The sequence below is a fragment of the Hippocampus zosterae genome, chromosome 12 (assembly GCF_025434085.1).
Source record: "Hippocampus zosterae strain Florida chromosome 12, ASM2543408v3, whole genome shotgun sequence".
NCBI lineage: Eukaryota > Metazoa > Chordata > Actinopteri > Syngnathiformes > Syngnathidae > Hippocampus > Hippocampus zosterae.
In genome coordinates this window covers 9755123-9774232 of record NC_067462.1, presented here as the reverse complement: position 1 = coordinate 9774232, position 19110 = coordinate 9755123, and the positions used below count along the sequence as shown (strand labels likewise).

Genomic DNA, 19110 nt, shown 5'->3' with positions numbered 1-19110 from the left:
CTCTGTTCTTTCTCCAAATGCTGTGACCTGTATGTCACAAAAAAGCAGGCCACTGATGCAGTGTGTTGTGGCCCTGGGGCGGGTGCCGGGTCCCGTGATTGGATGGATTCATGTGATGGATTTTGCTCACAGGAAAAGGTCTGCTTTTGTCTCGTTTACACTTTTGACCATATGCTCCCGCGCGGCTACTGCATAAATAGCACGTGAACTGTGAAAACGGTTCAAATTCATGGAACCGTAATCACGTATGATACGTCCAAGGAGTAAATTGTGAAATGGCATGCAAAAATAATCATAACAATTATTTCATCCAAAATTAGGAATTTAATGCAACCACTTCTTTTTTTGAAGTGGTTATATTATTAACTTTTTCTGGAAAATTAGACATTTTTCTTGCGATATGAAAAAGTGCAATATTTTGATTGAACTCCTCTAATATTATGAGATTAACCTCGTAAAAGAAGGACTTTTTACTGACTTAATTCTCATATCATGGTTTGATGTTTGGAAAATTGTGACGGTTTGGGGGCCAAATTTTTTATTGTAATAATATCCCAACTTCAATAATGTAATGACTATTGTATAAAAAAAGAGGAATATATCTCATACAATTATGACATCATGATTGCAATTCTCCAACTTCAGCACATGAAATTAAAATGCTTTTCCCCTCACAAGATTATGATTATTTCAAAATGTTTAACTTTACCCCCCCTCCTTACATTCTTACTCTACCCAAAAATATGATGGGTCTTGTAAAAGTAGGCCTTGTTTTCCTCACAAAATTTTGATTGTTCTAAAATGATATTAAAAACGTAAAATAAAGTGATTTATAGTAGTATTACCACTAAAATAAAAAAATGTACATTCTCAAACAAACACAAGTTCTTGTTTCTCTTCACTGTATGCCCTTATATTATTTCTGCACAAGCATACAAAAAAGAAAATGCCATCCTCTTGGACTTGCGAGCTGAACTTTCAGCTCTTTAAAGGCTTCTGCGTCAACATGCCGGGGCTGTGTTACGCAAGCAACTCCATTTGCTCGCAGCGGCAAAGACGCGTGCCTTTGTTAATAACTAACGGAAGACTGTGTCCGCCAATCCTGCATGGCCGACCGACTGCGTGGAATAAAACAGCGTAAACAGAAAACAATGTTAAAACACCACAAGGAGAATGCCTTCAAATGTAGCGTTCAAATGTGGATGGGGGTAAAAAAAAATAAAATGTTAGGTTAAAATCCAGTTCGGTGGTTTATATAGGAATTAGGCTTGGCTCGTTTAAGGTTGACAGTTGGCAGGCAGATATGATGATAGAGTTGGATTATGTTTTCAGCTTAATTTTAAGCTCTCCTGCCTGTAACACATGCCATCGTTAAAAGCCCCCCACACCGGGATCGGATTCTTCTGTCATCTATTGCAAATTGCTGTGCATAAAGAACGTAAATAACGCCTTTGCGGTCGTTCCTCCATGAAAGTGCGTCATTTCCCTGTCGGCGGCCTAGTGGAGTGGAGGTGAATTTTGCCCAAACAATATGCTCATCTAGGCAGCCAAGCGACGCCACATTGGAGTCCAGCTGTTCGCCATTGATCCCTCTGTTTTCTGATGCACTGGCCTGGAATGTGATGTTAGCTCGCTCTCCTCCCCGGGGGCACGGGGCCAGTCGCTCGGACGGGGCCACTGTGCGCAATCACAAGGGAACGGGGCTCAGTCAGACAAGAAAGGAAAAGTCCAAATAAAAGCAAGAGGGCAAACTTTGCTGAGTCGGAAGCGGGAGTGCGGCTGAGAGTGTTTCAATGTGCCGAGGGGAGAGGGGGGTGGGGTTCTAAATGCCTTGACGGGAAACGCTGGGAAGGAGCACCCGCGCCGAGAACCTGTCAGCAACAATGAACCCGGACGGCAACGAACTCGGCATCTTCACTGTCATTCAGTGAGTAGGCCCCCGGTGGCTCTTGTGTTGTCTCGTGATATAACTCAAGTCACAGGCTCACGCTAGACACTTGCTGTTGCACGATGTTGTTGGAAATTCTCCAAAGTAACGCCAGTGTTTTCAGTAGGACGATAGTGGAATAAGATGCAATTATTGTTGTTCTTATGAATATTGCGATACCGATATGAATGCGAGGTTTAACATGTACCTGGACATTTGCTCATTTCATGATGGATCGCTCAATGGTGATGTTATCATTATCCTCATCATCATCATCATTACTCAGCGATTAGTATGGCGAATGGAGCCAGTCATCCTTTCCCTCTACTTCAGATAAATAAAAGTACAGGAAGCGGCGGGTTCAAATTTGGGGCCATGCAGATAAAAAGGAGGAACAGATTTCTTCAGTCAAGTTGCTGCGTGCAGCCTGAGGCTACGACGTCCGTGCCTCGCATAGATAACTTCGGAAATGGGTACTGTAGTGAGTGTTTTGTTTGGATTAAAACACTACACTACATGCTGGGGGAAACTTGACATAATGTAGAAAGGACCAAACTTGGCCCGCTAGTGACTCGCGTTCCAAATACAGTTTTATTACTAATGAATTTAAAAGCAGGTGCAGAGAAAATGACTACTCATCCAGGGAACACTTCATCACTGCCATCTTTAATCTCACTCCCTAAAAGCCATTTAATTCACTGAATACATCAGCAAAAATGATCATCGCATGAGTAAATTGCAGTACGTTTGGCGCTACGGTGGCAGACAGAGGTCGGAAAATCACAAGATACAACAAAGTGCAACAAGTGAGCTTTTGTGGACTTTTGTGCACTTTGTTTATGCAAATGGAATAAGCTGCCAACAGTATGGAGGTCAGCCTCGAGTGTCAACGTTTTTAAATCCTGGTTAAAAGAAAAAAATGCAACAAAAACTTCACGGCAATATTTTATATCATTTAAAAGCATAGACGAGTTAATTAGGTTAAGAAAGTGTCAAATGAGCGCTGCAAAGTTGCCAATAATGCTTACTCGCATATATTTGGTAAAAGTGATGCGGCAGCAACAATATTCGGCAATGCCAGAAACAACAAAATGTTTATCAAACGCATCTTCCGCAGTCCAAGGCTGTGTCGATTCCCAAAGTCCAGCGCATTTTGAAATTCATGCAGAATGGCAGCACTCTGCTTATTTTCAGCTTTCAGAGGTGTGCGGTTATCCCAAGGCAGGGGCTTGCAACATTTATGCACTGTTGGGTTTTTAAGTGACCAAGTGTTCCCAAACGACTGAATTCAGCTGAATCGAAAGTAAATCAGAGGGTGGAGTGCGGGGGCAGTGGGATTGGATGTGTAAAGCTTCAGCCATATTCTCTTTAGAACACGCTAACGTCTGACCTTAATATCCGCTGCCACTCACGTTGGCTTCGGGCCCGCAAGGCCGAATGGGCAAAGACAACAGTCCAGAATACGCTGAGTCTTTCTAAAGCGACCGCCAAAGGACACTGTTGCTATATTTAAAGCAGATTGGGCCTCATCTCTTCATTCACTGGGTTCATCCCTTATACTCTGCTCTAGCAAATACATAAGACTGCTTTTTTTTGTCCCACAACAATCTGGGACATTGTAAAAATATAAATTAAAAAAATTAAAAAAGAAAGAAAAAGGTGCTTGGTCTTTTTCATTAGTGTTCCCTTTGTGACGCTGGCCAGAAAAAATAAATAAAACAAAACAAAATGTGAGACTGACCCTGAGTCATACGGACAACATTCTTTATTGGGCGCATCAGTTGCACCAAAGGCTTACAAGTTGTGTCATTTTTAATAGAGGAGGGTTGCCTCTTGACTTGAGGGAAGCAGCAACAAATTGTGGCTGGAAAATCACCCGCTACCATCCACCGTTTTTTTGTTTTGTGATTACTTGTGGTTAGTTCATGCATTCCTATCTGACATTTTTATTGATTTATGCTTATTATTCTTCCAAGCACCCAGCATAGATTTGCTTTAATTACACAGCTGGGAGGAATAACTTAGGGCATGCTATTATTATACTGCGGTACACAAAAATGCTAACGGTTGTGAGCCAAGCAGATGAATTTTGGGGGAGATTTGAGCTTCTTGATTGAAATTAAATTACAACCCCCCGTATCTGTCACCATGATCTGCATGCATGCATTGACGTAACTCAAAACATTTCTTTTTTTTTTTTTAGTTTTTCTTCTGTCTTTGATTGACTAGTGACCAGTTCAGGGTGTATGCTAGCCCTCCTTGAGCTCCAAGTCAGATGGGATCGAGCTCAGCTGCTACTCTAGAAGAGGGAGAGAAAATGCAATTGAACTCTTGTGGTTGATATTGTACGATAAAGCCCTCTGAGAAGGTTGTGACACCAACGGTTTTCAGAAATTTCCTGTTAGCACTAGCATCTGTGACAAATTCAGTAAAAATGGCAAATAAATCGTTTAGGACCATCAATGGAACAACAGGTTTGGTTAACATGTGACCTCAAGAAATTGTTTTTGTTGGAGTTGGACTTTTGTGGTTGTAATTAAACATCTGCCAAGTAAACTTGGCAACAATCAGACTTTAAAAAAAAAAGACTGAAAATGGTTACAAATTAAATGGAAATGAGGACAACTAAATGGGTGACTTCGCATAGATTTCCAGACAGAGGTTCATGACACTTTTCGGTGCCTCCTGTCATGAGACACCTCAAGTCAAGTCAAGTACAACTTATCATCAAAAGTGCTGTATGTGTACAGCACAGATGAAATTTCCTCCCTCTTAATCAGACAACAGACAACAAGAGGAGCCGCTGCGGGTGCCCGCACCACCATCAAAAGAACACTTAACATAAAATGACAAAATAATACAGCACAAAACCATAAAACAGACAGTTGTGCCACCTTAACCACTTTTCCTTCATTCACTTTGTTGTTTGAATCAGTAATATATGAAAGAGGAGCGAAGCAAAATGTCCTTTTCACCAGTGGATCAAAGACGTCATGCTGCAATGTGCACACGTCTGCTACAAGCTAAGCCTGAAAGCAACAAGAAGCTGTAGCATCCATTAACGAAAAAGAGATTCGCTCTCTTCTCCTGGCCCGTGTAAATCCGCTTCAATTCCAAGCCGCGACTCCCATTTCCACATACGCTTCGGCACTCTGCGCTGACGCTCCTTTCTACTTAGTGTCGGCTCCTCAAGCCATGCATCCATCCAGCTTGTTTGATTTTGTGTCAATCAGACAAACTGGTGGAGGGGTCAAATGTTTTTGTTACTTTCCAAGGTTGCACTCTTGAATGAGTAGAAGAGGGCCTTCTCACTACACGCTATCCTCAGTACACTATTCACTTTACTGGCTCAACATGCAATATGGGAGAGAAAGAGTCATGCACAGGTGTTTGTAAAAGCAATGCCACATTTGGGTTGCTTATCTGAATCATGCGGGATTATCTAAGGGTGCATCGCCAGCCAATCACAAGGTGTATCTGTACAATCAAGCAGTCACGCTCAAACTCACACCACTGGTGAATTTGGTGTGTTAAATGAATTGAACATTTTCTTGGGGTGTGGGTGGAACTGTGAGTACCCGAAAAACAGCAAAAAAAAAATATATATATATATATTGCCAACATTAATTAGCTGCCCACAGCGGAGCTCACAGTCGACAGATATTTGATGTTAGTGCTTTCTGGCAGAGTACTTCCTTTTCGGCAGAAATGCTGCTTTCATCAAAAATAAAAATAAAAATGAAATGGTCAGCGGCACATGAAGAAATATCAGCCCGACTTAGATCACAAACGAGCCTAATTGGCTCTTGGCGGGCTTTGACAGTGGTGCCCCGGCCGATGGGTTTGATTTATGAAGGCTTTTTTTTTTTCTTTGACGAACAGACCCGCAATTTTTTTTTTCAACCAAATGTAGGTTGAAACCTGTGGATTCTCTTTATTTATTTTTGGGACTTGCCTCACTGTTATTTTCTTAGACTCAGTGATTTGATTCATGGCATTTTATATTCAAATGTAATATTCTGCAGTAAGACAACTTCAGCATCAGTCCGCCTTTCCTTCAACAACCGTTGTTGTTGCCGCGCCTTTTCTGTCCTTGGGGTTGAACTTGAGCTCTGACCACTGAGCAAGTAACTGACAAATAACTGCTCAAATCATACGATACAGAGTGTCCGCCGGAGTAGTTTCATTCAAAATCCATCGACAAATAATTAGGGAAACCATCGCTTTGCCGTTAGCGTTCTTTTCAACATCAGCGTTCTTTCTTCCTCTTCATTTGCCTGACTCTACGCAACGGTTTAAATTGCACATGACTACGAACTATCCAGCCAATGTGCAAGAGCATAAGTACAAACAAACTGCATGCTCAACCCAAAGCAAATTAGAAAGTCAAGTCAACCATATTATGGAGATCACTGGGAAATGAAGACATGTTCAATGAAAGTGCAGTGGAACGGCAACTCACAAACACCAAAAGCTGTGCAGATTGCAATTTCAGAAGTGGCAGTTTAAAACACCGAGGAAATTGCCCGAGACAGAAAGAAAAAAAAACACTAATGAGTGAAGTGCCCACACAGCTGCAATTTGACTCTTCATACTAATGCTAATCCTCTATCAGTTTATTTGTTGGGACTTCAACTGGGCTGTAAAACTCTTCAAAATAGACACACGTGTCTGCTGTTAAAATTGAGTTGAGCATAATGAACAAGATTACTGTCGAGACTCTTGTTGCAAGAATTCATCCGATTGCCATACAACTGGTCGGTAGCGCCAAAATGATTTTTGTTTCTTCCGGTACGCTTCATGACCGCCATCTAAAATGTTTGCCCCGATTGAGTTTTAGCCTTAAATGTTAAAAGCCGGATGTGGAAGGTACTTCTGGAACATGACGTACACTTTGATTATGAAGGATTCTCATTCGTAAGGAGACTGTGTTGTACTTTATGCTCTCAGTGTGTTTTTGTTCAATCATTTTCATCAGGTGACTGGAAGAGAAAATAACTGATCTAAATGGGATTTGTTTTTTCTAATTACTTAATTAGCTTCACGGAATATATTTTGAGCAGCACGAGTGCTTTGCACATCTGAGGTTCAAGGTTCTCATCTCGACGCCAGCCCTTTTCTGAATAGCAGGAACGCAAAGTGATATTGTGATATGACGGAGAGGAAGCTTTAACAGTTTTGAAAGGTCAACATCGTAAATGCAGACCCCAGTTATCATGTGCAGCTGTGAGGAGGTTGGGGGGGGGGGGGGGGGGGGCGCAACATTCTCTGCAGCTGTTGCTTTTTCCAGCAACAATGTAAACTGCGTGGCTGTGCGACTAATTGATGACACCCGCCTTTGGGGACTTCTGCATAACTGGCTGCATCCTTTAGATGGAATTCTCGTGGCTCTTATGCACTCCCTTTCACATTCCTCCATCCCTGAACCTCGCTCGTTCCCTCCCTCCATCCCCTCTCTCTCTCTCGCTCTCTCTCTGTTTTTCTCTCTTTCCCTGCCTCCGTCCAAAGCTGTTGTTACTGCACGACTCCCGCACATAATTCCTCGGCGATGGAAATTAAATGAAGGTGGCTTAACACAGGCATGCTTTGAAGGATCTAACCAGCGGGTGGAAGCTCCACACACAGATCCTTTTGCATGCGCTGTAGTGGATTTGCGAGGCGAGGACACAGCAATCACTCAGCCATGCAGAAGCCCAGACAACAGGAATAATTTCTCCACCTGACTTGTGGAAGCTTCACTTTTTCTTTTTGGAGGTGTGGGGGGCGGTGGGGGGTCTAGAATTATTTATTCCTCCGCTGTCAAAGACGTTGTTCCGACAATGGAGCACAAGTGAAGTACTTGGCACATTTATTGCCTTGACATGGATGTGTTCAGCTTTGTGAAGATGCCAAAGCTGTCAGGGTGAGTCTGCTGCTACTGCTGATGCTGATGACGCTGTATGTGCCTGCGCCTGTCACTAGATCCTACGTGTGACCACCGGCGTCATTTAAGACAGAGAAATTTAAAAAATAATAATAATTGCATATTTTAATAGTCGGCCAGAGGGAAAAGTGATGATTGAATGATGTGGTGAATTATGAGTGGGAATGGATGCAAGAGCTGATGCAGCTCAGGTAGCGCAAATCCTCTGCATGCAAGTTAATACATGTGGTAAACTATTAAGCTCCACATTATTATTCATGTCCTGACCCAATATTGAGTTAAAATGCATTCTCCTACTTTGAATGAGTAGCTATCATTTGGAACGGACACAAGGAAGTGGCAAAAGGATACCGTGAGAAAGGACGGCTTGGGAACCGACGGCCCGTGAGCATTTGGCCTGCAATTCCATTTTAAAACCAAACAAAAACATCTGAGGAAAACTATATAAAAACATGTGCTAAAACATTGAACCCATTTTTTTTTTCTACGGTAAGAAACATTCGTTCAACTTCGAGGAATCGATTTGATGAACTCAACTAGCATCCTCAAAAAGTATGTATCCTGAAAAACAAATGCATCCCAGGTCTGAAGGACACTTGCCCGAGAATAAACAGGAAGTTATAAAACGCGTTGGCTAATTCCAAAGGCTTGTACTCAAACCAATTTCAAAGGAATCACACTTTACACAACAGAATGTCCAGTTTGTGTTCAATGTATTTGTAATTGCTTTTCTCTTGCTTTGTTTTTACCCCTGCTGTGCTTTCCATTGCAAATGAGAATGTGTTCTAACATGGATGAATAAAAGTCAAGTAGATCAACTAAATAATTCAGCCAAATTAGTCCTACTCAGGGATATTAGACAGATGACCCATGGGGAGAAATTGTGAGTTCACAGTGTACAAGTGGGATGTGGGCGGTGCTGATTTGCCATGCAACGCGAAATTCTAATCATTAGAGCTTATTACGGAACTGTATGATTGCAACAAGTACTGATGGGGCACATCGCAATTGTACTTTTTTTTTCTTTTATATACTGTACCTTTTTCATGTGATATTTATTAAGCATCATGATCAGCGTCAGTAAAACAGGCCCAAAAATCCACAGTTAATGTTTTGATGAGTCCAAATTGAATAGTTTTGAGTTCATTAATTCCAAATGCTGTACGGTATAACAATTAGAGATAATCACCCAAATTCATATTCTGGAATTGAAACAGTCAGTCGTAAGTTACCACATGTTGAACCATTTCCCACAAGAGAGGACCGATATTCTCAATGCTTTGAATGTCACTGGCAAAAGCAAACAAGCAACCCCGGTGAATTAACGAAATGCCTCACTTCCGACTGAGTCAGGGTGGTTTGCATTTTTCGAGCCTGTCTTGCGGAAGAACGCTGACTTCCCATAAACGGACTTCAAAATATAGTTGAACTGCATCATGGCACTATTTCTCGTGTGCGTTGTTTTGCATCTTTCTTTCAACGTGACGCTTGTTCGTGGCATGGTGTTTACAAAGCGTCTCCCAGCGGACCCCCGTCGTCAATGCAGACTGTCACCGTTAATAAGGGCCACACGGCACTCTTCCCCGCAATGGCAACATTTCTTATTTTTTTTTTTTTTTTTTTTACCCCACAATCTTCCTTGAGCTGCCAACTAGAATTTAAGTCGTCAGAAAGCTGTTTAGCTCAGGTTGATGGAGCATTTAATAGGCAATGGTCTGCATTTATTCCGTACGTCTACATCCAAAACAGTTTGGTTTTCCTGTTGGGTGATCCTTTGTGATAGGTGTTGTGGATAATTCCTTTTTTTGCCCAAAAAAAAGAAAGATGGTCAGTTTGTTATGATTATTCCGTGGTTTGTAATGTTTTTCTGTCGTGTCACATGTCACAACTAAATCACTCGGACGGCTTGCGTTTGCTAGTGTACATCGCCTGATGTAAATGAAGTCTGTTTCGCCACATCCTTAGAAACATGTTCATGTATCCGCTCTTTTGCAACACGTGTTCGTGCGATCCGTTCCCCCACACCGTTTGTGTAACCGTAAATCACTGGTGCGGACACTTATTGATTATCCTGAATGTTAGTCAGCATACACAAGGGCGAAAAGGCTCTGTCGTTCAGAGCAGAATCTCAGAGGAGGAGGAGCAGGAAGAGATCGGAAATGGGAGCCAGTTGGCTGATGGATGAGGACTAAGGCAACCGTTTAGTCTCTTCTGTCCTTTCGAGCTCCGCGCCAAAGCCAGTGAAGAGTACAGTCAGGTGCACTGCTGCATCCGTGACATCACAGGAAAAAACAATAGATCAGGGGTGGCCAAATCCGAGATTAAGAGCCAATTTTATTACTATGTTACTGCAAAGAGCAACATTTTTCACATGGGTATCCCGTACTCATGCACGCGCACAACACACACACGCACACGCACACACACACACACACACACACATGTGGTTGCCCAATCATGCACTTGCGCCACTATGAGCACGGAACGGCCCGAACACGAACGAAAGCTAAAGATACAAAAATACCGATTCCCACCGATTTCCTCCTCCCACCACTTGCGGTCGACTTGGGACTAGTCTGCTGGCTCCCGGTCAATTGTTATCAACGTATTGGGCACACCTGCCTTAAAATCAGAGGTAATTCGCTGACTAGCTTAGCGCTTAGCGTCGTTGTTTGCGCATGAGCGGTGATTCGGTCATATGATTGGGTGCCCACTGTGTCAATCAAGTAACAGGATTGATGATAGGCTGACGTAGTGCGTTCTATGTATTTAGCGCCTTTGTTTGAATGGCAGCGCCGCTGCTGACGTGTTTTCCAACCTTGTCGTGTGAAAGCCAGGGAGCCGCATTGAACCAGCCAGAGAGCCGCATGCGGCTTGCGAGCCGCGGGTTTGCCACCCTTGCAATAGATAAATGCGGTGACGTAGCTTGTGTCTCATGGGACAGGGGCTGATCATTGATAGTGTAGATAGCGTACTTTTATTAATACCACATGCTAGTGTAAGGAAAGGTCATTTGAGCAATGTTGTCATTTTGCAGTGGTTTAAATTGGCAGGAATAAATACCCCATTTCAAAAAGGTAGCTCTCACTTTCAAAAAGGTTGGTGAACCTTGTGCTAAAGCAATCAGCAGATCGTGCTTGAACTGTTTCCATCTGGACTGCCTGAAGCACTGGCGTACTGTGTCCCAAGTTGGGGCGCCCTAGAATGCGTACCAGCACTTTTGGTTCACTCTGAATAACCGAATGGCATATTTGAACAGATACTCACATTAATTTATGAATGCACCTATAATCAACGGTGGGGTATTTATTCTTAATTTTGCATTTTTAAAGTTTCATTTACGAAGTATAACAAGCGTTTGGAAGGGTAGAACCCATATGAGGGTAAGTCATAATGGCTTAATAAAAGGTGAAACCCCCCAGGACGATGGAACACTCTAAATTGTCACGAGGTGTGAGATTGAGTGCGGATGTTTTTTTGCACTACAATGGACTGGCAACGCAGTTCAAGGTATACCCCACCTACTGCCCAAAGACAGCTGGGATAGGCTCCAGCAAGCCCCGCGACCCTTGTGAGGATAAAGCGGATCAGAAAATGGATGGATGGATGACGGAAGGCTATTAGAGAAAAATGCAGAGAAAGCACGACAACTGAGACATCAACATGCAAAGTGCATTCCAAAGTCTACGCTCAACTTTGTAAAACTTTTATGGAGCATTTTTTTTGCAGAAACACTCTGACATTCTTAATTGTTATACAAGTGTAAAAAGAAGGTAACCACTGTCGTATAAAACAATTAAAATAAAGTAAGACCACACACCCTTTGAAAAGACTGAATGACAAGTAACGGAGGGTGAACGGGAAGGTGTTTTTACACAGCCATATTGTCACCCTGAAGGATTTTACAGGTAATGATGGAATTAATATGGCGTAAGATATCTTTATTTGCATTCATTTTTGGTGTCAAGTTAAACAATCTGATCAAATTATGTCATGTCAGTAATGGAGAAATGGGAAAAAAAGAAACAGAAGCGAGGCAAACTGCAGAACCAATTAAGTCACATTGCTCCCTGGAACATAAACATTCATGCAAGCGCGAGCACACACACACACACACGCACGCACGCACGCACACGCACACACACACACACACACACACACACACACACACACACACACACACACACACACACACAAATTTTTTTCTGAACATAATTTACGGTTTGTGAGTTTAATGTATTGTGTTTCATTAATCAGTTTGATAAAATGTAATTTACTAATTTGCTCACAATTTTCATTTCGTCTCTGTGCTGATTCCAAGTGAGGCAGCGGGATTTCAGATTTGCTTACTCACAGTAAAATATTCGGGGCTCATCATGGGTGGGATGCTTCCCTGATGCGGTTTTATTCCCACCCAGAGGAGACACACACACACACGCACACACACACACACACACGCACACACACACACACACACACACACACACACACACACACACACACAGCCTCTTTCTATACAGAGCTGCTGAGGATACCCTGGTTGCCCATGGCAACAATAGCTGTGCTAATAAAAGACAAACACAGTATTCATCTGGTAAAGTAGAGAAACACTGGCGGCACGCTCACCAAGTGAACATTATTCAGCAGAAACACAATGTCATAGGAGTGCGTTCTCGTGTGTGTGTATGAGCATACGTTGTTGCTATGACACAGTGGCAGCCCTTTTCCCATGTCTAACTGAGGCATGATTGTGACCGCCTCTCAGAGATGGTCATTTGTGGAAACTTATGTGGTCAAAAGAAATGACGTCTCTTCGAGACCTTCAAATTAAACATATCATCGGATGAGAAGGAGAGAGTCACCCATTAACCAGCTGTTGCTATGAAGCCTTGGCGTGAATAATGAATCAAGTGTGAGAACAACCACTGTGAGTGCCTCCTGCTGGAAATGGCAAAGAATGCAGGTTTAAGGCCTTCTTTTCTCTTCAGCTCAACGCAAAGGTTTGACACAGCACCACTAAATCTCTTGGCCGCACTGCACGATAAGAGCACAATGAAGCTAGTCCGAACAAGCTCTCACGCTGACCGGGGAGATTAGCTCCAAAGGAAAGGGAGGAACAGAAAAGTAAGGGTGGGGGGACATTTTTGATGAATAAATACATTTAAATAAATAAATAAGTGTGTGTGTGTGTATGTGTGTGTGTGTGTGTTTTGCTGTCTAAAACTAAAAAGCAGTCATAGAGGAATAAAGCCTTTAATCGGCGAGGTTCCTCTCTGTCTGAGCCACTTCTCCACGGGCCTCTTTGCGGGAGGCGCACCTCTCATCTGCCGCTTTTCCCTAGCTTTCACAACCAAACAGAATCGCATTAGGTCTAGCTCTGCCTCCATTCATGTCGCTCATACCGTACATGCAATGATGACAGCTGCATGAAGGGGATATGGTTTGTAGGGAGTCGATTTGGAGGAAAGCATCCACAGATGTTCTAAGGGGACTTATCACGAGAGGAAGTTGAAATCCATCCCAACTGACTTTATACACCCTGAACTTGCCACTGGTCACATGTTACATCTAAAGAAAAAAAATCATACTTACATTCACACCTCTTGGTGTAGTCTCCACTCTCCATAAAATGCATGTTTTTGGAAGGTGGGAGGAAACGGTCGTTATCGATTAAAAAAAAAAAACTGAGGTCCAAATGTTGCAAAAAAAAATGTTTCATCCTAAAAAAAGCTAAAGAAAAAAGCAAATTACACAATCAGCGCTTATCCGCTAACGTTTGTAAGTTTTGGAAGATATTGCAAGTTAATCGTTTAGTGTGATCCAGTGAGGTACACCAACATTTTATCAAGTAAGCCGACAACACCTCATGTAATGGCATGAAAAACCGCGGTCAATCTTTCAGAGTAAATGTTGAAAGTGTTGCCAGCACAGTACACAAGGGACGACCAGAGCATTGAATATGATGAACCGTCATAAAATTTTCATGAATACTCCTACCACATGTTGTACTGCATGCATGTCTTTGTCTGAGTCTCTTCAGAAGGTCGAATCTCCTAACCTTTGTACCACCCTTGCAGAGAAGGACATTGGGTCAAGGAATGCTTCCTTTCAAACGTCTGAAAGAACAGCACTGTTGTCGAGTGATTATCAATGAATGCGACTCCAATTTTCCTAATCAACATTATTGCGTGACGGAGAGCGTTTGGCTGACGTAAGTCTCGAGTGTGAGCCCATTTTCTGAAATTGGACTTTTAAGAGCTTTCCTTCCATTCATGCTTGCTTGTTCTAATTAGGGATTTGTAGCATCCTTTTGTAAAGGTTGGTCAGGAGTAGCCCATGTTAAAAGGGGTTAAAGGTTATGTTTACATACCCAAGTGGTATATAACTGTATATGTACAGTAATTTTTAAACCATATGTACTGCAGGTGGACCGGTGGACCAGTGGTTAGCATGTCGAACTCACAGCGCAGAGGTTCTGGGTTTAATTCCAGCTCCAGCCTCCCTGTGTGGAGTTTGCATTGTTCTCCCCGGGCCTGCGCGGGTTTCCTCCAACATTCCAAAAACATGCATGGCAGGCTGATCGGACCCTCTAAAATTGTCCCTAGGTGTGAGTGTGAGCCCGGCTTGTTGTTCGTCTCTGTGTGCCCTGCGATTGGCTGGCAACCGGTTGAAGGTGTCCTCTGCATATTGCCCGAAGACAGCTGGGATAGGCTCCAGCACCCCCCGCGACCCTTGTGAGGATAAGTGGATCAGAAAATGAATGGATGGATGGCTAGATATCAACTACAAAGCCTATGACATAATTGACAAGAACATTTTCTCCCGAATTCTGGGGCCTTGCATATAATGTAGCATCTAATTGCAGAATGTAACCAATCCAAACATGCAATATAAATGACAAGAGTGACATTGTTTTTGATGGACGCCTCTAAAACTGAGACTAGAGAGATTAATCTGGCTCTGGCGTGATGCAATGCATGCTGGGAAAGCCACATTAGCCGAAGGAAAAGGGTTGAGTCTTCTGACAGAACACATAAATATCAGAAGAGAAAAAAAACTGTGATGTGCAAAAGGGAGTATTAAAGTTACACTTCACGAATGATTTCACTCACAAAAATAAAAATGGGGGAAAAATGCTTGTCGGTGTTTTCAGGGTTTGATTGCTTATAATTGGCATAATCAATATGAATTATTCAAAGCAGTTTGAGTGTGTGTATGTTGGCACGTGGCTTTTCTATAATGCATAGTCACAGTGCTCATGAACAGGATTACAGTGTTTCATAACACACTAGAAGTCTTCATGCTATTCAAAGGAGATGAAAGCGAAAGTGAACTACAGTGATAAAGCAAGGATCACGTTGGTCATGCACATTTGATGAAGGGCTGAAAAGTGATCCGTTCCCATCTCCCACAAAAGCATAACTCGAAGTCATTTCCTCCAAATTGTACTTACTGATAACTTTGGACGATGTTCTAATCAAGATGCGGGAAGGGAGATCTTTAATTGACTGGATTTGATTGTGATCTGCCATTCACATTTAAAATTGCTCTCATGAAATTAACTGCTTCCTTGAACAAAGTCATTGCTATAAAAATGTTAATTCTTTTGTCTTTTCTTCAGAAAATAAGATAAGTTAATAACGTGACAGGCAAACAAAAACAAATGTTTGAAAGTGTTCATTTGACATCAAAATATCATGGAGGCGCACACATTTCTTAATTGTCCACACTGTGACTCTTGGGTTGACCTGTTCATGAATTGTGCAGCGTGGTTTACCCACCTGCCTCTCGACTACAAGTCGAGAGGCAGTGTGCAGCCATCATTTATTCATGTAATGGAAGGAAGATCGTTTTCACTGTCCACCAGAGGGTGAACCCTATTTAGCGTCTCTGCAAGCCTAAGTCCTGCAACTCAACATTGTAGCGCTCAGGAAAAGAAAGAAGAAATCAAAGATCATGGGATCTATAGCACTTCAGCTAATGCTAATGAAAAATGGATTTAAAGAGACAGTTTGTCAATTGGGAGAAAAATCTTGAGGGCAAATCACCTGAAACTGTAAGTACTGTATCGACCGTTTGTTTGTGTTAGCTTTACTGCTTCAATTGGGTTTGGAAATTTACAGGATGGTTTTTCATGATACCAGGGCTACATAATGACAACTTCTTAAAAGAATAAATTAACTGTTTTATAAAAGGAAATTAAATTCATCTTTTAACACGGTTCAGTTGCATGCCATGTTAAAAAGTAATTCACTGCCCGTCTCTGACTACTATGCAACGTGCCCAAAGGGTCACCTTCGCTATAAAAGTGAAATAAGTAATACTGAACATGGATATCAATGCCTTACCTTTCTTTTATTTTGAAGTTGGCACTCGGGAATCAATTTTTGTGGCAGCCGACTTAATTCTAAATTGAGGCAAGACTAATTTTCAAAAGCGCTCTGACAATCTGGAGCGCAATGTTCAATTTTGAGAGCTCATGCGCACCAGCGCACCGCTTCTGTGCACCCCTATCAATCAGTATGTTTCTAGTTGGTACTCTGGAATAAATTTTTGTGGCAGCTGACTTAATTCTAAATTGAAGCTAGACTGATTTTCAAAAGCGCGGTGACAAGCTAGAGCACTTTTCAGAGCTCATGCGCACCAGTGCACCGCTTCTGTGTACCTCCGTCAATAAGTTTCTGTTGTCAAACTAACAAAATGAACATACAGTACTTCATAATTTATCCCCGCTAATGAAAAATATCCTCCCCCAAAAATTATTATTTCTATATTTCAGGTCATTTTCTTAATGTAAAATGAGCTCAGATAAGAAAGCACCTCACTTTTGTTACTCCAACAGCTTGCTCTCGTGTCCACACACATCATTTGGGCTGTGTTCTAAATATACACCACCGAGGCCTTCTCCCCGCAAATGCGTCGTTGTGTCAAATAAATCCATGCATCTGGAAAACTCGCAAACAACGCCAGCACACTGTTGCTTTGGGAGAGCCAACTCAATGCATCACGCGAACTACAGTGGTCGAATCGCATGCGGCTAGGCAAAAACACCGTTTCCGATAGCTCATTGCCTTCATGTATGTTGTGGCAAAACACTGCTGCGGTGCCGTTGAGAGGATGCGATATTATTCACATCTCATAGCGCTAGCACATGCGAGCGGGGCATGCTTGCGGACACAGGCCGCATTAACATACCCACCCATGCAGACGCGAGAGCACTGCACACAACTTATTATGGCTGCTACAATAACTAGGGAAGCATTTAGAGGGAGAGACAGGGGAGGCTTTGAATAATGGATACAAAGAGCCCTGAAACACGGAAGACAAGCCTTTGAAGTGACATAACTTACTTCCACCGCTTTCATCGTAAAACCAGTGTGCGGATCCAAAGACACAGGGAAAAGACCAAGAAAAAAGAATGTATTCAATTACGGGTATGAATTGTTTTGCCACCTTGTGTGGCGTGGTGCGAAACAGTTACAAAAGATGCCCAATTTAGGCGGGTGTACAGTAGAAGAATCTAGAGTAGTATCGCAGCAGCGGAAGTAGCCGTGGTTGGGTGAAGATCACATCAACCAAAATGTTGCTATGGCCAAGACTTTGAGGACACAAGACAAAGTAAGGACCAAGTCTTTACAAGACAAGAGAGAAAATTTAAATTGAAAGAAATTAACAACAAGCCATTGAGATCTTGTCATGTGAAGATCAAGGCTGAGGCAATGCAAGACCAAGGCGATACCGAGTATTAAAAGAGATGAGACCAAGACTGAGGCGAGGTCGACCTCAAGGATTTGAGGAGATGAGACCGAGACAGATCAAGCAAGTTTCAAGGCATCAAACCATGACCAATATAATATGAAGTCCAATCGGTGATGAGGGAAGACCAAGTCAAGAACAAGACATTTTGAGACTAGACGAAAATAGAAGCAAAACTCAGGAAATGTGAGGGAAAAAAATCTCTGAGATGAAAGTCTACAGAAAGACTTTGAGACAACCATAGTCATTCACTAACCATAACCATGCACCTATTTGGATGCCAAACGCGCGTACACGCACCTGGAAAAGTCACAGAACTGCTCACAGTCTTAAGACTTCACTGAGATCACAAGACAGAGTCAAAACCAAGGCTTTGATGAGATTAAAGAGTAAAAAAAACTAGACCAACTAGACGGTCTAGTGGTACACTCAGCAGACTTGTGTGCGTGGGATCAGTTCCCACTCAGCGACGGTGTGGATGTGGGACGGACTGTGACTGACAGGCGTCCAGTTCAGGGGTGTAGTCTGCCCGAAGTGAGCTGGAATAGGCTCCAGCAACTGCCCGTGACCCTTGTGAGGATAAGCGGATCAGAAAATGGATGGATGGATGCCTTACACGCTTGATGAAGCTCGTCAGTCAATGCAGAGGCACCATTTCTCTGCACTCAAACTCAGTTGTCCTAATTGCGTTTACAGAACATTTATTCATATAAGGCCTTGAATATTTCTCCTTATTAAAATACAAAAAAAAAACCCTCCTTCTGTAAGATTTCCTTTTTTTTTTTTAAATCAGCAATTCGTCAGTGAGGACTTCATGGCCTTGGGTGACATGAATCGCCACTGTTGGTCCCTCAGAGACTCAGCAAAGGCTGATCGATTTGTGGACAAACGCTTTTATTCTCCGATAAACTTTCCTAAATCCCTTTGAGTTTTGCCTTTGCTTTCCAGTGCATCTAATGAAAAGTTCTTGAGCGGAGAATTTGTCTTGGCTTCTTTTAGCCAGAATGTGCTGACTTTCGAGAAGTAAAACTTAATTTCATGGCCATCACCAGTACAAGAGTGAGACATGCTTCTGTAATTGATTGCCAGATGGATGGTTTAAGGTTTCAAAGATAGGCGAGAAAAGGATCCCCCTTCACATGGATCTACAAAAATTGAAAATTATTTCATTTGTATATCGGGCTGTTGTTCAGATGGCACACACACCGAGCGCTGTGGACCACCATTGTTGTTTTGGTTGTGACGTACTCTTGTATGCATGCATTAAATATTTTACATTTGTGCGCACGTTCATTATGGACTATTATTTTCAGTGTTTACATGGAAACGGTGTCGCTCGTAAAAAGTTGCACTTTTAGTAGCGATGTCTAGTAACGCTGATTTCGTTTGGGTAAAAATGAAACTGGTTTGCACCATAACTTTTCGATACAATAGTTTGTGCAAAGTCAGGTAATGTGCTGGGTAAATTGAAAAAGGGCCGTGTGTTTGAAATCATAGTTTCATA

General features: G+C 42.4%; 2 protein-coding genes across 3 annotated transcripts in view; one reads left to right on the top strand and one right to left on the bottom strand.

The window, feature by feature from the left end:
* gpm6bb (glycoprotein M6Bb) overlaps positions 1-19110 on the bottom strand; it is a 223063-nt gene that overhangs the window by 28744 nt on the left and 175209 nt on the right. The gene's annotated exons all lie outside the window — the stretch shown is intronic.
* The window catches only part of frmpd4 (FERM and PDZ domain containing 4), a 35215-nt gene continuing 17926 nt past the window's right edge, over positions 1822-19110 (top strand). For both annotated transcript variants that reach the window (XM_052082528.1, XM_052082527.1), the window contains exon 1: positions 1822-1927. In XM_052082528.1, the coding sequence (XP_051938488.1) occupies positions 1884-1927 (44 nt within the window). In that variant the 5' untranslated portion in view covers positions 1822-1883. The remainder of the gene's footprint in view (positions 1928-19110) is intronic.